Source organism: Typopeltis vanoorti, chromosome 15 (genome assembly GCF_054136105.1).
Source record: "Typopeltis vanoorti isolate ZY-2024b chromosome 15, IOZ_Tvanoo_1.0, whole genome shotgun sequence".
NCBI classification, from domain to species: domain Eukaryota; kingdom Metazoa; phylum Arthropoda; class Arachnida; order Uropygi; family Thelyphonidae; genus Typopeltis; species Typopeltis vanoorti.
Window position 1 is genome coordinate 15,244,886 of NC_143563.1, and position 19,965 is coordinate 15,264,850.

The 19,965-nt window shown below is 33.9% G+C and overlaps 1 protein-coding gene across 4 annotated transcripts in view; it reads left to right on the top strand.

Moving 5' to 3' along the window:
* LOC150098408 (uncharacterized) overlaps positions 1 to 19,965 on the top strand; it is a 255,884-nt gene that overhangs the window by 202,262 nt on the left and 33,657 nt on the right. For 2 of the 4 annotated variants that reach the window (XR_016549454.1, XM_090404682.1), the window contains exon 20: positions 4,861 to 4,960. The exons of the other annotated variants lie outside the window; for them this stretch is intronic. Coding sequence is in view for 1 of the 2 variants with exons in the window: in XM_090404682.1 (XP_090260808.1) it covers positions 4,861 to 4,960 (100 nt within the window). In the remaining variant the exon portion in view is untranslated. The remainder of the gene's footprint in view (positions 1 to 4,860; positions 4,961 to 19,965) is intronic. 4 annotated transcript variants of the gene reach the window in all.

The following is a 19,965-nucleotide window of genomic DNA, read 5'->3' on the forward strand; positions in this document are numbered from 1 at the left end:
TGTTACAAATTATTTGTAATCCCTGAAGATGTTTCAGCGACTGAGACAAAATATTAGATGTGTTAAAATTAGTTTTGATCCTGTCCTAATGCTGTAAATATTCCTCCAATTATTCCTTAAACCTCCAATATCATATTCTATTGAGAATGTAGTTGTTTTCAGTATCCCTGTCTATTTTCTTAGTTTGTCATTGTTATTGCTGATTAATTTTATTCCAAACTTATTGCAGCCGTTATTTAGCTGAGGTAAACAGTCCTGAATATTATATATTCTGTATAAAGCAGAGAACGAAGCTTAATATCTCCAATTTTGATATCATGTTTAATGCTGCCACTTCATCTGTTCTTTGTACAAATGATGAATAATAGTGGAGCATAAGGTGAGACACCTTTGGCAACTGGTATAGGTAAATATGACTTCTCCATTACTTCCACCTTATTATCACCACCTATGGGTCTGGCTCCCACTGATGAGACCTCAATAAAGTCGAAACCAGTCTGGATAGTGGCCATTCCGTTAATGCATAGCATTATACATGTCTGCAAGGAGATGTGCTTTGCATTATTGGAAATACTAAGACAAGTGATGAGAACTTAATCCACCTTTATCACAAGTTGCCTCAGTCCTGAAGATACTTCAGGCTCAAACTTTGTTTCCTTACACTTGGATAAAGGATTAAAGTAAATTTATCATAGTCTGACCGAGTGGGAAAAAACTTCCAACATCTTTTTCTAAATCCAGAGTAATTTAATAATAAGGTGTGACACCTTTTGGCAACTCGTATAGGTAAATATGATTTCTGCATTGCTTCAACCTTGATATCACCACTGGATCTGGCTCCCACTAACAAGACCTCCCCCTCCCCCAAGGGTCAAAACTGGTTGGAAGCTTGGGTGATGGATGAAAATGCTGTAGCTAATGAAGTTCTAACTGAGGCTCAGATGTTGCTGTTACCCAGGTAGAGGGGTAATGGATGGCAATGCTGTAGCCCATGAAGTTATGGGCTACTCTGGCTCCCACTAATGAGACCTCAATAAAGGTCAAAACCAGTCTGGGTAGTGACCCTTCCCTTAATATATAGCATTATACATGTCTGCAAGGAGATGTGTTTTGCATTATGGGAGATACTAAGACAAGTGATGAGAGCTTAGTCCACCTTTACCACGAGTTGCCTCAGTCCTGAAGATACTTCATGCAAACTTTATTTCCTTACACTTGGATGGATAAAGGATTAAACTAATTTTATTATAGTCTAACCAAGTGGGGGGAAAAAAACTTCCACCATCTTTCTCTAAATCCAGAGTAATTTAATAATAAGGCACCTTTTGCAACTGGTATAGGTAAATATGACTTCTCCATTGCTTCCACCTTAGTATCACCACCTCTGGGTCTGGCTCCAACTGATGAGACCTCAATAAAGGTCCAAACTGGTTAGGATAGTGGCCTTTCCCTTAATGCATAGACATTATACATGTCTGCGAGGAGATGTGCTTTGCATTATGGGAGACAAGTGATGAGAGCTTAGTCCATCTTCACCACAAGTTGCCTCAGTCCTGAAGATACTTCAGGTGCAAACTTTGTTTCCTTACACTTGGATAAAGGATTAAACTAAATTTATTATAGTCTAACCAAGTGGGGAAAAAAAAAAAAAAAACTTCCAACCAATAGTGGAGCATGCTTGCCCTGCAAATTATCTCCCTATGCATCTTCCATTCAGAATGGAAAGGTGTATGCTATACAGTTAGCTCTCATTATAGCAAATACCATTATAACAAGCACTGAATTCTCAACCAAAGTCCTATTAGATGTACTACTATTCTAAAGGAAATTTTACTACAGCAAATTATCCTCTATGACAATCTGTTCTAAGTCCTGACAACTTTGTTGTGAGATTCAATTGTATATTGCTCTGTATAGAATCTTTCCTAACACATTATCATATGCTATGACCAGATCTATAAACCTTGTAGATCTTTGTTATATTCCCATGATTTTTCAACTATTTGTCTTGATAAGTAATTATTCAGACATCGAAAATATCTTTCTTTTCATTTCATTTTTAACATCTCCAATTCTTTTTGTAGTGCTCCTTCCTCCAGAAAATTTCCCATATTTAATATTCATATTTTGTCATCTCCCTTCTCCAATGACTCAAAGAATCACTCTATTTCTTCAGTACTGATACTCCATTTGGACATAGGTACAAATATTTTATTTTCTACTTTCCCATTTGGAAATGTTTCCATATTACTCTAAATTGTGTGCCATTCTTGAAATTTTTCATGTTGCCTGAATAGGTTTTCTAATTGTTATTATTAAGTTAATTTTCACTGTTTGTCCTGATATCCTGACATTTAATTGCTGTCATATTGTGTAGTTTAAGCCTGATACAGAATATAGTTCAGTAATTCATAAATTGCCAACTCATCTTTACTCAATATTATATTGAATACCTAACAGGGTGTATCACAGAAAGGCAAGATTGAGTAAGACCTGTTGAGGTCTCCACATTCTTACAAGCATTTATGTGTTCTGTATTTTAAGCTTAAATGTTTTTATAACATTCTTTTAATGATATAGAACAGGTAAAAAAACATGGTTTATGAAAATAACTTCAAAAGTTTATTAAAATTTTACAGCTAATATCTAGTCTAATAGTGGCATTGTCAAACATTGCTGATTTTCTTGTCATAGATAAGTGAATTTATCTATGACAAGAAAATCTATTGCAAAGTGTGAGCTTTCCCCTTCTTTATATAAAATACCAAAAGAAATGAATTAGTATGCTGCATAAAAAATATATTTTTAAAGAAAAGTAAATGTGAGAAATTGTGAAATTTTTTCTAATGTAAACAATTGATATAGAATCATTGTTTTTTTTAATATCATTAAAGCAATATTGTTCTGCCAGGATCATATTTTCACTTTAAGACAAATAGTTGAGAAATCATAGGAGTATAACAATCTGTATTTGTGTTTTGTATTATTTATAAAATGTATGTGATAAGGTACCAGAAGAGATGTTCAAATGCAAAACTTTTATGGTGTAAGTGATACATTAGATCAAGCAATACATACTCTATATTTGAGTTGTAAAACATCAGTTAGAATTGAAGGAGCTAATCTGTTATGAAACAAAGGTGCATATTTCCACTGTTATTCATCATCTATATGGATCTGATTATGAAAAAAATTAGCATTAGGCGTGATATCAAAATTCTTGATATTCAACTCAGCTCTTTACTTTATGCAGATGATGTGATAATTTTTAATAAATCCAGTGCAAATCTTCAGGATTCCTTAAGTAAATTGAATAACTGCTATAATGAATTTGGTATGAAAATTAGCAATAAAAAGACAGACTACAAAAATAGGTAGGAACATTGAAAACATTGACTGCATCTTGAAGGGAGAACTTACAGAACATGTAAAACATTTTGGCTATTTAGGCACATTTTTTAATTAAGAAGACAAACTAAATTATGGGAACAGACAACAGAATTAACAAAGCTAGTGGGGTAAGGAGTCAACTAAGTATGTTTAAAATGAATAAGAGAAATCAGTCAAACTGAACTAGCCATATATAAGACAGTGTTCAAATTTTAACTTACGGATCTGAGGGCTGGATTGAAATTAAAATCTTGATCAAAGACTAGAGACCACAGATATGGCATTTTAAAAACATTTGGTGAGTAAACAGGTGGCAGAAACATATTAAAAATGGTTTTTTACAGTTTTGGCCATACAGTGGCATGTATGGCCAAAACTGTTGCATTGTACTCCTAACTCTTATGTTCTTTTACTCAAATCTGCAGATATTGTCTATTTTATGTAATGTATGTTTTGTAGAAGCACCAAATTGTTTATTTAGTAAACTACTTTTTGGATGGTACTGATCTTTTGCAAACTGAATAGGAGTGACTGAACTGGTTTCTAAATTGAATGCAGTGGGATGTTTGGGTGGTTTTGAATTATGGCTGAAGCAGTGGCTACAAAGGCTATTATGTCTGTTAATTGCTAGTATTTGACTGACTGGTTTTCTTGTACTGCAGGATGAAACCAAGAGGGAAAACCCTGTCACCTCCACAGGAGACCAGCTAACTCGCCATCAGTTGAAAAGTCCCATTTTCACATCCTAGACAAGATCTGAATCCATGTTTTTCCAATTAAAGAGTGTTTAGCTATGTTTCTATATTGTTTTCTGGAGCATTATGATTCATTTTGCCATTAATAAGTTGAGTATGACAACTTTCTAGATTTGCAGATAACTATAACTTCTAGGAACCACAGTTGCATGCACATTAAAAATTTTAGTGTATTGCACTTTTGTGAGAATATCTGAAAGTGAAAGTATTATATTATCTTGAGTTATCTAAATTTGAATTTATTCATCTGGTTCTCTGCATTCAGATCATTCAGAGTTCTCTACCCAAATGTCTCTGCCTTCACTTTAAAACATAGTTATTTGATTATAAATTCAAATTTGAGACCTACAAATTTCCTTTTTCATAAAAGGAATGCATAATGGAAATTAATATTTTTAGTTTCTATGAAGAATTTTAAGTTTGTTCATGCCTAACATGTATGCTGGTTATTTTTTCTTTAGTGGTCTCAATTCATTATTTCCGATATGTTCCATTTTTCAAAGGGAAAGTTTAACTGAATTTAAATTACCTGTAAGGACAAGAAAATGGTAACTGTTTAAATTGTTTTGAGATATAAAACATATTTGAAAATGTATTATTTGTGCGCTCTAAATAATTGCCTGAAATAAATTTCGTATAGCAATGAGAAAAAGAATTATATTGATGAGAAATTCACATACGCATTTTAATTTTTTTTATACTTTGTATCGTATAGGCTTTATTTGGAAATTCATAGAATGCACAGGGAATTTACAGCTGAGCTGGAAGAATTCAGTGTTTATGATGCATTTAATTTGGGACTTAGAGACCTACAGGTAAATTGAATTGTGTTATGATAGATATCTGAAAATTCTGATTTTAGACTAATATGGTTTGATTCCCACTAGAACAAACTATCAAAAAATCCTCCCATGTGTAAAGTGTTATTTTAAAGAAAATTCACTATGGTAAACCTCCCACTATATTAAACTATTCCTGTGGTTCCTAGTAAGTTTACTATAGTCGAGTTTTGATGTCCACATTATTAGTCTACTATTATTTCTTAGATGCGTTGTAACTAAATAGAATCATTTGCTTCTTATTGTATTCACATGCAAGCACTTACCGCTCCTATTAACAGCCCATTTCACTCACTGCTGCATATCATGAGAAAATCTGCTCCCTTGTTCATTAATTATTCTTGTTGAGAGGCTTATACGCTGGTTAAACATGATAACTAATATTTAAGGAATAGACAGCGTATACTAGGAATATAAATTAAATAAACTTTAATATATACTTTCCGATATTTCGGCGAACGTCACGTTGCCATCTTCTTGGGAACTTACTACAAAGATACGTGCACACAAGTACTAATAACAGCAAATGAAACTGAAGCTAGGAAGCTAACGTTTTCCTAAAGTCCTGATGGTGCCCCCTGGCGGGCTATATTGGTAGTTCTTGGCCTTTGGGCTGAAGTTCTTCTGATAAAAGTTTCCCAAATTTGGGGCAGTCTGCCCCAAATTTGGGAGTTTCCCAAATTTCCCAAAAGTTTCCCAAATTTGGGGCAGACTGCCCCAAATTTGGGAAACTTTTATCAGAAGAACTTCAGCCCAAAGGCCAAGAACTACCAATATAGCCCACCAGGGGGCACCATCAGGACTTTAGGAAAACGTTAGCTTCCTAGCTTCAGTTTCATTTGCTGTTATTAGTACTTGTGTGCACGTATCTTTGTAGTAAGTTCCCAAGAAGATGGCAACGTGACGTTCGCCGAAATATCGGAAAGTATATATTAAAGTTTATTTAATTTATATTCCTAGTATACGCTGTCTATTCCTGAAATATTAGTTATCATGTTCATTAATTCCTTGTTCTATCTTCCCACCAGCCATAAATTGAAAAAGTTCTTAAAAAAATTTAAAAAAATCAGCTAATGCCTTTTTGTTCCCATACAGGGAGTAGGCAGATATAGAACTTTTTCTTTTTCTTTTCTTTTTTTTTTTTTTCATGACAAAAAAATTGTCATGAAAAAGTTCTATATCCGCTATTAAAATTTACTTGCAAATTGCTATATTTCTATCTTATTTCCTCTCCTCCATCTGTTTACCAGCATTTTAAGGCCATATTTCTAAGCACAAGCTTTGTTATTATCTTAGTTACATGTTTCTGAATCTTCTCCATTGTCTTCTCATCCTCACAGAATCTAATTCAGCATATATGAGCCCAATAGTCCAGATGTGTTTATCCAAGTTTTTTTAAAAAGAAAGAAAAATAACTTCCTTAGCTCTACAACTTAGTAACACTATCAGTATTCCATTATGATGACTTGACCACTTCACAACAAAGCTCCTGAATTCCATTTCCTTCTTTATCCTTAACTATCTATAGTTTTCATGAGTGTAATATTCGGTCTGCATCATCAGTCCAAATGCATAACCATGGACTTAGCAAGTTTTTAGATTTGCCGATAACTCATAGTACTACCAGTATATTCAAATCACTATAAGGATTTCATATTAGAACGATTTATTACCTTTTGGTAAGGTGTTGTTATAGGATTAACATTGAAGAAGTTTTTCATAAAATTGTGAGAGATTGAGGGAGAACAAGGGATCATCCCTGGAGGATGTGAGCAAGGGAGTGAAGCAGGTTTTTTTTCATGTTGTGAATGATTGGAATATTTTGCCTGAGAGTGTGATATCTGCAGAATTTCAATGTTTAAGGCATGGTATGATTGAGCTGCGTATGACAAAGGGACCTCCTAGATGAGTCTTTTGACTCTTTGGGGTCTTGGGATAATAATGATAATTTAGCATCATTATCATGAAACAGTTGATGTTACTATACTCAGTGTCATTAATGTGAACAGTAGTGGTCCAAAGATAGAATCCTTGGGCCACTACTGTCCATATTAGTGTAATTATTATCACTACTATGCTGTACCATTGGTGACATCCATTCTCTTTAATTATATATTAGTTTCTGTTTCCTTTCCATCTTTTGCTCCTATATGTTTATATGAATTCCACTCACAAGAGACTGTAAACCTATATAACATTAGTAACAAGTGGACTAAGTTAGATAATCCTTCTAGAGATCAAATATGGAACTTTTTTTGTTGTTGTTGAAAAGACACCTTTGGGAAATCAGTTTATAAGCAGCATGTAACCACAATAAAATGTTTAAGCAACTTTTTTCAAGCAACTTGAGACCTCCAGTAAGCAGGTCTTGTGTGTTGTACTTGTTACATGATCTACCACCTAAAGACATTCACAAACATGCATGTCCAAAGTGGGATTTGAACCAGGCCAGCAAAATGTTACCAGCATATTTCTATCCCCTGCTTCAGTTTATATAACAGTCTCCTTTGTGTATTCAGTCCAATAATATCATAGTATATCTTTCTTTTGTCCAGTTGTTGGTTTAATATGAAATGTAACCAGATTGCTAAGGCAAGACTTATTCTTGACAAAGGCATACGTTGCCCTCTATAGAGAATGATATCCTCAGAATAGGGGATTATGTATGTTTCAGATTTCTTTAGTTGCTACTTAAACTATTTTTGATTTTAATTTATTTTATCCCATTTGTACAGTTATAGGCAAAGTGGGATACTAGATCCAACATTTATTATTTCAAAGCCAAATGCATTCAGTTTTGAAATAATGTTGGATCTAGTATCCACTTTGCCTATGTAATTTTACATTGTTGAAATGAATTCTTATGGCTCTTCCTTTAGTAATTACTTTTATGCACCGACCAAGAGTTCACTTACAAAAAATACATTTCTCTGACATTTTGATTTCCTTAATACTGAATGAGAGTTTTTGTTATCTTAAGGTTTTTGCCTGATTTCTGAAGAGAACCAACCAGTTTGAAACGGCTGTCTGGCCAGTGAAACCTTTATCAAATCACTAACGAAACACGAATGTATAGACGCTTGGGCAGCGCCTATATCTTTTAAGTAGTTTAAGCTAAGGCAACTTGAGGATGCCAACAGTTGTATTCTCATGAGCTCTCAGGTTAACTTGCAAAGCTTTCATGGTTTTTGCAAACATTCAGTTTTGAAATAATGTTGGAATCCACTTTGCTTATGGTTATTATTATTTTTTTTTTTAAATGCTTACTATCTAAATGACAGATATTGATGACATTAGCAGCAATCCCATTGTATACCTTGCAATTCAAGATCCACACTGAGATTGTTGTTACTGGGACCATCATAATTCAAGTGCACATGCCAACAAGTAACTTTGAAGATCATGAAATAGAAGAAGTATATGACAAGCAACTAGAAAACTGATAACATTAGATAAAGATAATTTATTTTTTAATACGCAAGTTTAATGTAGTGGTTGGTGAGCCAATGAATATGAAGAAACTGGTCAATTTGAACTAGGCAGAAAAAGACTGTTAGACTTTTGTGAACATGGTTTTGATAGTTGGTAACATAATATCTTTTTATGTACCAAATGAAGATGCAATACATGGAAATAACCAGAATGACTTTATATTAGGTAAAAAGAGATAATAATAATAATAGTCATGTTACAGCTATCTGAGAGCTGTAATAATGACCACTTATTGCAAAATGGTAAATAAAAGTTTTATAAAATAAAGAAGAAAGGATGGAATATTAAACTATTAAGAACCTTGAATATATGAAGGTGAACTTAAGGGAAAAAACAGATTGTATGCTTAAGATGAATAGAGAAAAGAAAGATTGGATGATCATAAATGAAATAAAAGAAGATTGTAACCTAAGAAGCTGTGAATTACAAATAAGATAAGTAATAGAAGAAAGAAATACAGCAAGGAAAAAGACTTATAGAGGAAAGGAACAAAATTGATGACTAAGGAATAAGATTAAGAGAGATTACCAAAAAAAAAAAAAAGCAATGAAACACTGGTTGAAAGAAATAAAAGAAACTGAACATAAAAATAGGAAGAGCCAACAAATATATCAGATAATTGTTGCATGTACTGTTGATCACAAAACAGAGACAAACATACCAAGACTAAAAGAAAAATTGTTTGCTGTTGTAGTAAGAGATAGCAAAAAGTTGGAAGGAATATCTTGAAGACATTTTAGTAAATGTGAATCTTGAAATTATTGAATCTAAATGTGAAACTGAAAAATAAAATCCAGAGTTACTGGATTAAGAAATTAAGAGAGCATTCAATGAATTACCTAAATGGGAAAACTTTGGAAACAGATGAGATAACAACTGAAATTTTGAAATATCTGCAAGATGTAACAGAGGAAGCTTTAAGATAAGTCATTTTATCAAGAAGGAAGTAATGATTACTATGAGAGTCTGTCTGGTGGTATCTAGATATTGTTACTGTTAAACTGTGAATGAAATTGTTTTGTATGTTTTTATTCTTCATTCACATTTAACATAATCTACCATATACTAAGCAAGACTTGTTTAAATATTATTTGTTAGTCCCTTAAGATTTATTATTCATGTATCATCCTTGAATTTTATCAGCTATTATTTAATTATATAATTTTAATGTATATTATACTATTGAAAGGACTCTGTAGTAAATAACATTTATCTTATTACTTTATTCCTTCAATAATATTATGAGGAATTCTATGTATGCAACTTTTATGTGCCTTATATAAACTGTAACATATATTTTATTATTATTATTTGTAAATGAAATGAAAGAGAAATTAAGTAACTATAATATTTTTATTATTATTTTTCATTACTCAGTGTAAAGGTATAACCTTATGTAATGCTAATGTTCTGTTTTGATCGTTGCCATGGAGATAGAAATAAAATAGAACGCGCGAGCTTCGATAATTGGGAGAGAAAAAAAATTAATGAGTGGGACGGAGTGAACAAGTTTTAGGCGGGAGGAAGGAAGGCATATTAAGCGAGAGGTAAAAGTAAACAAGAAACACTGAAGGGCAGGGAATTCAAGGGAGTAGCATTCAGAAGTGTATGGAGACGAGGAGAAAACTTATAGACAGCTGAGAGTAAAGTCAGCGGTGGCAGTAATAGGAATTTAGTGCCGTAATAGGATAACTAAAAGACCAGAAGATTAATAGAAGATTCAGAATAAATCCACTAAGTTTTAGAATTACTACGTATTCCTATATCGCTATAAAGAAGGATTGTACAAAGCTCAATTTGTTATATAGTAGTAAACATGGAATAATTATTCTGCCCTATAGTAAGCCCATCAAGAATTGTGTAGCGCAATAAATAATAATTCAGTTATCTCCTTGAAGAATTCTTTTGAATAGTGTTCCATTGAAGTAATAAGTGAATATAAGTTTGAAATGTGCTCACATTGATCTGATGTGCTAAGGATTAATCCCGGTAAGAACAGTCCTATTTTATTTTATTTCAGTGTGAAGGTTTAAGTGATAGCTCTGTCTCGAATGTCCTAACATTTACTGTGGTGTTTCACTGAATTTAGCCGAAGTTAGAAGTTTGAAAATAATTCCCCTTGAAGCAATAACTGCCATGATTAATAATGTTATAAGCGCTTGCTAAGTGTTAAATATAGAGTGTAACTGAGTGATACCAGCAAATTTATTTAGCGAGAAATTCTGTAGTATTGATCAGTGCGAACAATCTTTGTTATTGAGAGAACTGAATTTTGTATCTGAAGATTTGAAGTCTAATTTAATATGAATGTTTTTGACCTGAAGAACTAAGTAAATTATATTATCTTATTTTCAGAGTTAAATTTATGTATTTGTCATATAACCTTGTATTAAATGTTTTGTTTTGTTGATTTCAATATTGTGTGTGCCTGATTCTTTTTCATTGCACCGTTCGAACCTTGCGGGAGCCCTAAGTGAAAAATATTAAATTCGGCCTGTATGAATAAGGGGACTGCTAAGTTAATTGAAGATTGATTCTACTATTTTACATAGACTAATCTAAATATAGGGTGGTGCAGTATAAATATAAATTTCCCTACATTTTGATTAGTAATCAACCAGCAAATAATTGTTTTTATCAAGAGCAACATTACAACAAGATGGCAAATCATAGAGACAAGAAGGACATTCCAAAATTACCACCAGACAGACTCTCATAGCGGATGCAAAGAGGATGCAACTAATTAATAATTATTGACACTAACCGTACTCATTCATCTTCAAAGGTTATACTAAATTGAAACATCATCAAATTCCTGATATGTACCCTCAAGGAGTGTACAGGATATGATAGTACTGCATGAAAAACTTACACCATTACTAACTTCCTATCTACAATTTTCCTGCAAATCCATCTGTTACCTGTCTAGACCTCAACATTATCAGATCTTATATTTCTATCTTCTAAGGCACTTTTTTACTGTATCAATCCACCTATATCTTGGTCTTCCTCTGAGTCTTTTTCCTGCCAACCTGGCAAAGAACACTTATCTCTCCCATTCTGTTTAAGTGACCATACCACCTGAGATTGGCTCTTCTAACACATTCCTGGATGCTAACTATATTAAGTTCTTTCCTAATATTCTCAATTTTAATATGACATTGCCATCTGTTCACTCCTCTAATCTTTCTCAGGACTCATATCTGTGGTCTCTAGTCTTTGGTCAAGTGTTTTATTTCTTAACCAGCTCTCTGATCCATGAGTTAAAATTGATTTGAATCCAGCTTGTTCTTCACCAAGCTTCCCTTCCACAATCCTTACACTGTCTTGTATAGCCAATTTAGTGTTTTGACTAATTTCTCTCTTATTCCATATAAATTTATTCAGCTGACTTCCTACCATACCAGCTTTGTTGATTCTGTTGTCTATTTCCATATTTACCATCTTCACTAAAAATTATGCCTAAGTAGCTGAAATGTTTTACTTGTTCTATAGGTTCTCCATTCAAAATGCAGTTGATATTTTCAATGCTTCTGCTTATTTTCATCATCTTTGTCTTGTTATTGCCGACCTTCATACCAAATCTATTACAAGAGTTATTCAATTTATTCAGGGAATCTTGTAGACTTGTAGCAGATTTATTTAGAAGTATAACATCATCTGAGTGTGATCCATATAGATAATAAATAATAAAGGGGATAATGTACATCCTTGTCTAACACCAGATTTAACATAAAACCATCTTCCTATACTTCAATTCTAATTTATGACAACTTTATTTGAGTTGTAAGTCAACTGCTGACTTACAACTCGAATAAAGATAACATATAATGCTCCATTGACAACATGCAACTGTAGCACTTTGAACAGCTTCTGTCATGCACCTTTTCCAGATCTACAAAACTTAAATAGAGATCCTTGTTATATTCCCACGATTTCTCAACTATTTGTTGTAACACGAAAATTTCATCCTGACAAAGAACACTTATTTTACTAATCTTATCTCTCCATTCTGTTTAAAGTGACCATGCCACCTGAGATTGGCTCTGCTAACACATTCCTGGATGCTAACTATATTAAGTTCTTTCCTAATATCCTCATTTTTAATATGACATTGCCATCTAGATTCAGGCCAAATGGCAATTTGGCCTGAATCCAGCTTGTTCTTCACCAAGCTTCCCTTTCACAATCCTTCTCAACTGTTTCTGAAGTATATTGAATAAATCTTACCACTAACACTCAGTAATGAAATACCTTTATAAATTTTCACATTCAGTTTTATTTCCCTTTTTATATATGGGTACTGTGAGAGTTCTTCTCCTATCATCTGGAATTCGTCCCTCTGTCCACGCCTTCTGAACTATGCAATGCAGTCACTGTAAGACTTTTATACCTCCATACTCAGCATTTTTGGTCAAATATCATCTACTCTGCTTTCCACATTTCAGGCTTTTGATGGCTTTTGCTACTTCAAGTATGGATATGTAATTTAGCAATTTTTCGAAGTAATTACTCCATACATCAAGGATATCTTTATCACCAGTTTTCATGTCACCTTTATCATCTCTAATTCCTTTTACAGCACTCTTTCCTCCACTTCTGAGATTTTTCAACACCCTCCAGAATATTTTGCCACCTTCTTGATATTTATTTTCTATGTTCTTGCCAAAGTTCTCCCATGACTTTTGTTTAGCCAGTTTTACACAGTGTTTAGGTTTCTTACATTTGTCTCTGTATTCTCTAAGAGTACAAGTTGACTTATTTGCCAGGAACCTTTGATATGCTTTCTTCTTTTACTTCACTGCCATGGAGTTTTGATTTTTCTATCCTTGTAGACAACCTCACCAGATACCTCTCTGGCTGAATCAATCAATGTTTTCTTCAGGATTTGCCACTGACTCCAAGGTTTGATTCCTGTTCCAAACTCTTTCATTTTTTCTTGAATAATGTTTGTGTATTTTAGTCTACACTTTACATCTGAGAGCTGCTCAACTTTTATTCGCTTTAAAACTTTCTTACATGTTCTTGTTTTCAGTATGAAATTCAATTTTATCCTACTCAAGACAAAGTGGTGATCACTTCCAGTTTCAAATCCTCTGTACACTAGCAGCCTGCACCAGTGGGAAAACATCATTATCAACAATAACATAGTCAATGAGACTTTCTTATTCCTTGCCTCTTCTCTCCATATAAATCCTTGCACATTTTTATGTTGGAACATTGTGTTAGTAATAACCACTGCATGTCCTGAGCAGAAATCCAACAGGCATTTGCCACTATTATTAGCTTTGGTCTTTTTTCCAAATTTTCCCAAAATATTTTTGTATGTCTTAGTCATTTCCTACTCTGCTATTTAGGTCCCCAACAAGGATCAGCTTTTCCTTTTTCATTGTGTCAGTTGCTTTCTCTAAAGCCTCCACTTCTGCCTTAGCAGAACCTCCTGTGGAACCATAGGCACAAATTAGTCTCATTGTCCAATTCCCCATTCTGATATTTGCCCACATCACTCTACTTGATATTGCTTGTCATTCAAGGCCTCGTATTTTGTTCAATACTATAGCTACACCTTCTTTTCTCTGATTGTCATTGCCTTGAATATAACATTTTGTATTTATTTCTCAGAAAAATCTCACCAGATTTTGTCTTTTTTGTTTCAGTCACCCCTATTATGTCAATATCTGGTACTTATCCAATTCCTCAGCTAGCTGCATTTCTTTGCCATTCAGGCTTCTTATGTTGATAGTATCTTGAACTCTGGTGACGAGTTGGGGTGTCTTTTAGGATTTGTTCCAGTAACTGATTTTTCGCTGTTCACCCAGGTTCTTGCGAAAACAACATGGGCCTTGCTTAACCTGGCGATGATCCAGTCGGAATTAAATTCTGTCATGTTGTACCATCATTTTTATATTTTGGTTTAAGCCAATAAGAATACAATTTGGTCGGCGAAATTCCAAATTGCCAGGCCATCCTCGTTCATTTAGTAGAATAAAATTAAAAATTTAAGTGTTATGAAGACCAGTTTGAATTCTGAAAATGGAAGAGAACTATAGAAGCAAATACTATCTTTGGAAACAATAATAGAGACAAGCTGAAGTAAATAAATCAACATACATCATCATCATCATCATCAAATTCCTGACATGTGGCTTCAAGAGGTATTCAGGATAGTATGATAGTGCTACATGAAAAATTTATATCATTGCTAACTTCCTATCAACAATTTTCCTCCAAATCAATCTGTTATCTGTCAAGACTCCAACATTATCCTATGTTATTTCTGTTTTCTAAGGCACTTTTTACTGTATCAATCCACCTATATCTTGGTCTTCCTCTGAGTCTTTTTTATGCCAACCTGGCAGAGAATACTTGTTTTCTGAGATTAGCTGTGCTAACACATTCCTGCTAATAATGTCAAGTTTTTTCCTAATTTCCTAATAATTTTTAATATGATATTGCCTTTGATGCTATCTGTTCATGCCCCTAATCTTTCTCAGGACTCTCATATCTGTGGTCTCTAGTCTTTGATCAAGTGTTTTATTTCTGATACAGCTCTCAGATCCCTAAGTTAAAATTGGTTTGAACACTTGTATACAGCTAATTTAGTGTGTTTTGACTAATTTCTCTCTTATTCCACATAACGGGGTGCTTAAGGGTTAAAACTGTATAACTTAGAGGAGACCTCCGCATAGCCTTTAAAGGAATGTGGAGAACTGACCAGAGCTTCTGAACTAATGTCCAATCCTCACCTTTTCTGGGTGCACCGCGTTATGTATCTACCTGGATACTGAATGAATGAGGTGGCTGGAAATTTGGGATTTAGCCAACTAAATTGTATTCTTATTCACTTAAACCACAAATAAAATGATGGTATCAACATACATTGCCTTAATCAATTTGGAAAAGGCATTCAATAATGTACAATGGAATAAGCCTTTTAGAAATACTGAAAGAAATTAGGGTTAACTAGAGAAATAAATTATGAAATGGTAGCTAACCAGAAAATAATGATAAAAATATAGGAAAATGAAGCAGTTGCAAAAGGAGTGCACATGGATATAAGCTTTGCTATGATGTAGATGTGTTAGCCTAGAATGAGCAGAGTTTAAAACATAATATTTAGAATTTAAAAATGCTTTACTTATTATTACATGGGTATCTTCATGGAGTCAGAAGACTCATTATGGGAGATCTTGCAATACCTATCCTTAAACTCATTCACTGTAAAGGCACCAACTTCTTGCCACCAATTCCATCCATTCACCAAGCAAAAATCTAGTCTGCACACTCTTGCACAACTTCTCTAGTTCTCTCTCTCTCTCAATTTGTATTGTATTGAAAAAATATGTGTCAATCTTATAGAACCTTTTTTTAATAACTTACAAATTTTTATCATGTCCCCTCTTTCCCACTTTGAATCTCGCACACCTTCAATCTATTCTCATAGGGAGCATTCCATAGACCTGTCACCAGCTTGGTCACTTATCTTGAAATTCTCTCCACCACCTCCTGATTCCCAAGTAATGTATGTGACCAAATCTATGTACAGTAGGAAAGATGCAACCAATATATAAAGACCTCAATATCTTTACTTGTTAAGGATAAGCCAATAAGAGTCAATGGTGGGTGAAACACTAGCTTGGTGTTTTTCAACACCAAGCTAGTTTGCTAATTCTTTCTTTTAAGGTTACACGGTGGTTAGCATTCATAGTGAAGAATTTATGGAGAAAAAAACACGTTTTTGTCTCCATAAATCATCAGGAAAACATACATATATGCAGGACACAAGCTACACTACACAAAATTTAATATAAATGTAAATACTTTGTTGATCGTTTACCTAGCTTGACCTCTGATGAGAAAAATAATAATAATAAATAAAAAAAATTATACATAGATATAAATTAACAGAATAAAATTTTTTATACATATCAGTATAATAATATACAGGTGATATTAAAAAAAAAAAAACTAAATAAAAAAGTTTTATAGTGAAACTAAATTAAACACGTCTCTGCAGTCCTCTATATTAAGGTTTTCTTGTGATGGGGTTCTGGATGCTATATAGGTTGCAGATAGGTCCTCTGGATTTTTGGAATTACTAATCCATCATTCTCGTTCAGATTTGGATGATGGTTCAGCATCTCACAAGCTTCTTGGAACTTTCTTTTAAACCAGTTGGGGTGTAGGGAGTTGGTTCCTTTCAAGTTGATTTTGTGACATGTTTGAAGTGCATAATCTGACAGGCCCATTTTACCATAGTGGGGGAATTTATTATAATTATTATCAACAGACCTCCATGGAGTAAAGGAACTCATCATGGGAGGTCCCACTCTCACATTCATAGCTCATCTCACCTTGACATAAATGCATTCACTGTCCCTACACTCATAACACTCTTAAGCAATGCATCTCACCCACCATTCTCCATGCAAAAAATCTACTTCTCACCCTCTTGCTTACACCCAACTTATACAGCTTCCAGGGATGATCTCTCATTCTCTCCCATCTCCAGATATTCTGTGAAAAAGCTCTTCCACAATAATCTGGTAATTATCCCTTACTGACTTATACGTCCCAATCATATCTTCCTTCTGTCCACTAGGCTCAGTAATTTACATTCTTTCAATCTGTCCTTGCATTCCAAAGACCAGATACCAACTTAGTCAATTGTCTCTGGACCCTCTCAAACACCTCATCATTTTGAAAACCTGGCGACCAAATCTGTGCACAATAATCCATATGTGGCCTGATCAAAGGCTTGTACAATGGAATCAAAACATCTTTACTTCTGCATGTAAGTGTTCTCTGTATCATTTCCATAATCCACTGTGTTGTCCTCACATTTTTAGCAAAATGTCCGAAATTTCAAGTCTATTCACCACAGTCCCCAAATCCTTCCTCTCCTCCACATCCTTCAAAATATTCCCACCAATCCAATACATTTTACATCCCATCTTTGCTTTTCAAATTTTAAAACCTTGTACTTTGTAACATTAAACTGTTAACCCCTACACTCACCCATTCAGACATTAGGTCCTCTTGCAAAGCTACATCTGCCCTACTTCTCATAACTCTCCCCCAACTTTCCATTATCTACAAATTACTTTATCACCATTTAAGCTCTTTTCCAATATCATTTATATGCAAATTAAACAATGGCCCCAAAACAGACCCCTGTGACACACTACTAGTGACTCCTCTTCTGTGATATCATTCCTGTTAATACCTATCAGACAGCCAATCTCCAATCCAATGCACTAATCTTCTATTTAATCCTATCTGTTCCATTTTAACTACTAGTTTATCATGTGGTAATCTACTGAAAGTCTTTGCAAAATCTAAATATACTACTATATATGCATTCCCCCTTGTCCACTGTATTTGTCACCTTGTTATAATAAATAAGAAGATTGTTAAAACACAATCTTCCTGTAATTCAAAGCCTTAGTCTTATCACCTCCTTTATGAAGTGGAACAATTTTGCCATCTTTCCATTCCTTTGGAACCTGGGTTAATCTAAGATTTGTGTTGAAAATGTATGCTGAAAGTGTTAACTCCTGGGAACATTTCCCCAGGACACATTTATTCATGGCCAATAATTTGAAGCCTTAGTCTTATCACCTCCTCTATGAAGTAGAACAATTTTGCCATCTTTCCATTCATTTGGAACCTGGATTAATCCAAGACTTGTGTTGAAAACATATGTTAAATGTATTGTTAACTCCCTGGAACATCTCCTCAATACCTATGTTATTGTACTATGTCTGTGTCAACATGTGTTCAGTGCATCTGGCGATTTTTTGTTGTTTAAAATGGGCAATTTTCATGATCAGTGAATTTGCGTGAAGTTTTGCATCAAATTGGGAAAATCTTTCGAGGAGACATTTGAAATATAAAACCACATTTGGGAATGAGGCTTTAGAGTAGACTGAAACATATGAGTGGTGGAAATGTTCCAAAGATGGCTGAACTGCATTTGATGATGATCCCCATTCCAGATGACTGTCAACATCGAAAATTGATGAAAATGTTGCAAAAGTTCATGAAGTCATCCGTTCGTTCTAACTTCATTTAACTGTTCATGAGATAGCTGAAGAATAAACATCTCAAAAACTGTCTGTCGTGAGATTCTTATGCAAAATTTAGACATGCATCACATTGCAGCCCAAATTTGTGCCTCGCTTTTTGACTGACTAACAAAAACAGATATGAGTTGATGTGAGCCAAGAGCTTTTCATTTGAGCTTACGAGGATGAAAATTTTTTTAAAAAACATCATTACTAGGAATGAGATGTGAGTTTATGGCTATAACATCAAAACAAAAGTTCACTCATCACTGGATGTCAAAAGAGTTGCCACTATTGACCAATCAGTATCTCAGGAATGGTGGTCAAGATTTTGCAAAAGTTGATTATGGCTTGCATTCAGAAATGAGTTGAAAGAAAATCTACTTTGCAATGAATAGCATTGGTTTACTAAGGGAAGGTCACTTGCTCACATTCTATAATGTTATCACTGAATTAGACAAGGGGAATGGATATACCATGATACTTTTGGATTTTGCTAAGGCTTTTGACAGAATACAGCATGGAATACTTTTGTATAAATTGGAGAATATGGGATTGATTATAAACTATTTGCATGGATAAGAGGATGGCTGACTGGCAGATATCAAAAAGTGGTATGTGTGTGTGGGGGGGGGAGGAATCTACAAGATTCCAGGTAACCAGTGATGTTCCTCAAGGATTGGTCCTTGGTCCATTGTTATTCAATCTGTTGTACATTAATGACATTGGGAAGGATTTGACATGTGACATACAGATATTTGCAGATGATGCAAAGATAGGTAGGGTAATCAGGTAACCTTTGCTGTCCTTGCACCATTAAAACCATAAATCATCAGCAGCATTCTGTACTTGAGATTGCAGACTCAATATTATAATATTCAGTCATTTGATGGAAATTTGCTGCAAGTAGCTTAATGTGGCTGAAGACTTAAGAACAATAATGACTTGAAATTCAAGGGGTTACATGGCTAAAGTAGTAAATTCATCTGATCAATCACAGTGATATTGAAAAAAAAGTCTTTTAGGGGTGAAGAAATTCTTCTTTCTTTACAAGGTTTTGTTTGATAAGGCCATGCCAAGACTACTGTGCTTGGATAGATACGATCATCTAGGTTCCAAAATAATATGGCCTGCAGAATGTTACATGAGAGGATTGAGGGAATATGAACTTAATAGATTGAACTGTGTACTATATAATTTATATAACACAGGAATTTTTTACTTTATGACAGGTTAGCAGAGAGCAGAAGATCATTTAAGAAAGCTCAGTAAGAGTGTGTGCGAGATCTAAGTTTTTCTCAGTGTGTGCAAGGAGGAAATTGGAGTAAGTTGCCAATGGAAGTTCAGCATTTCAAGAATTAATAATTAATATTAGCATTTATTAGTAATTGTACAAAATCTTATGTTTCACAAATTACTGTA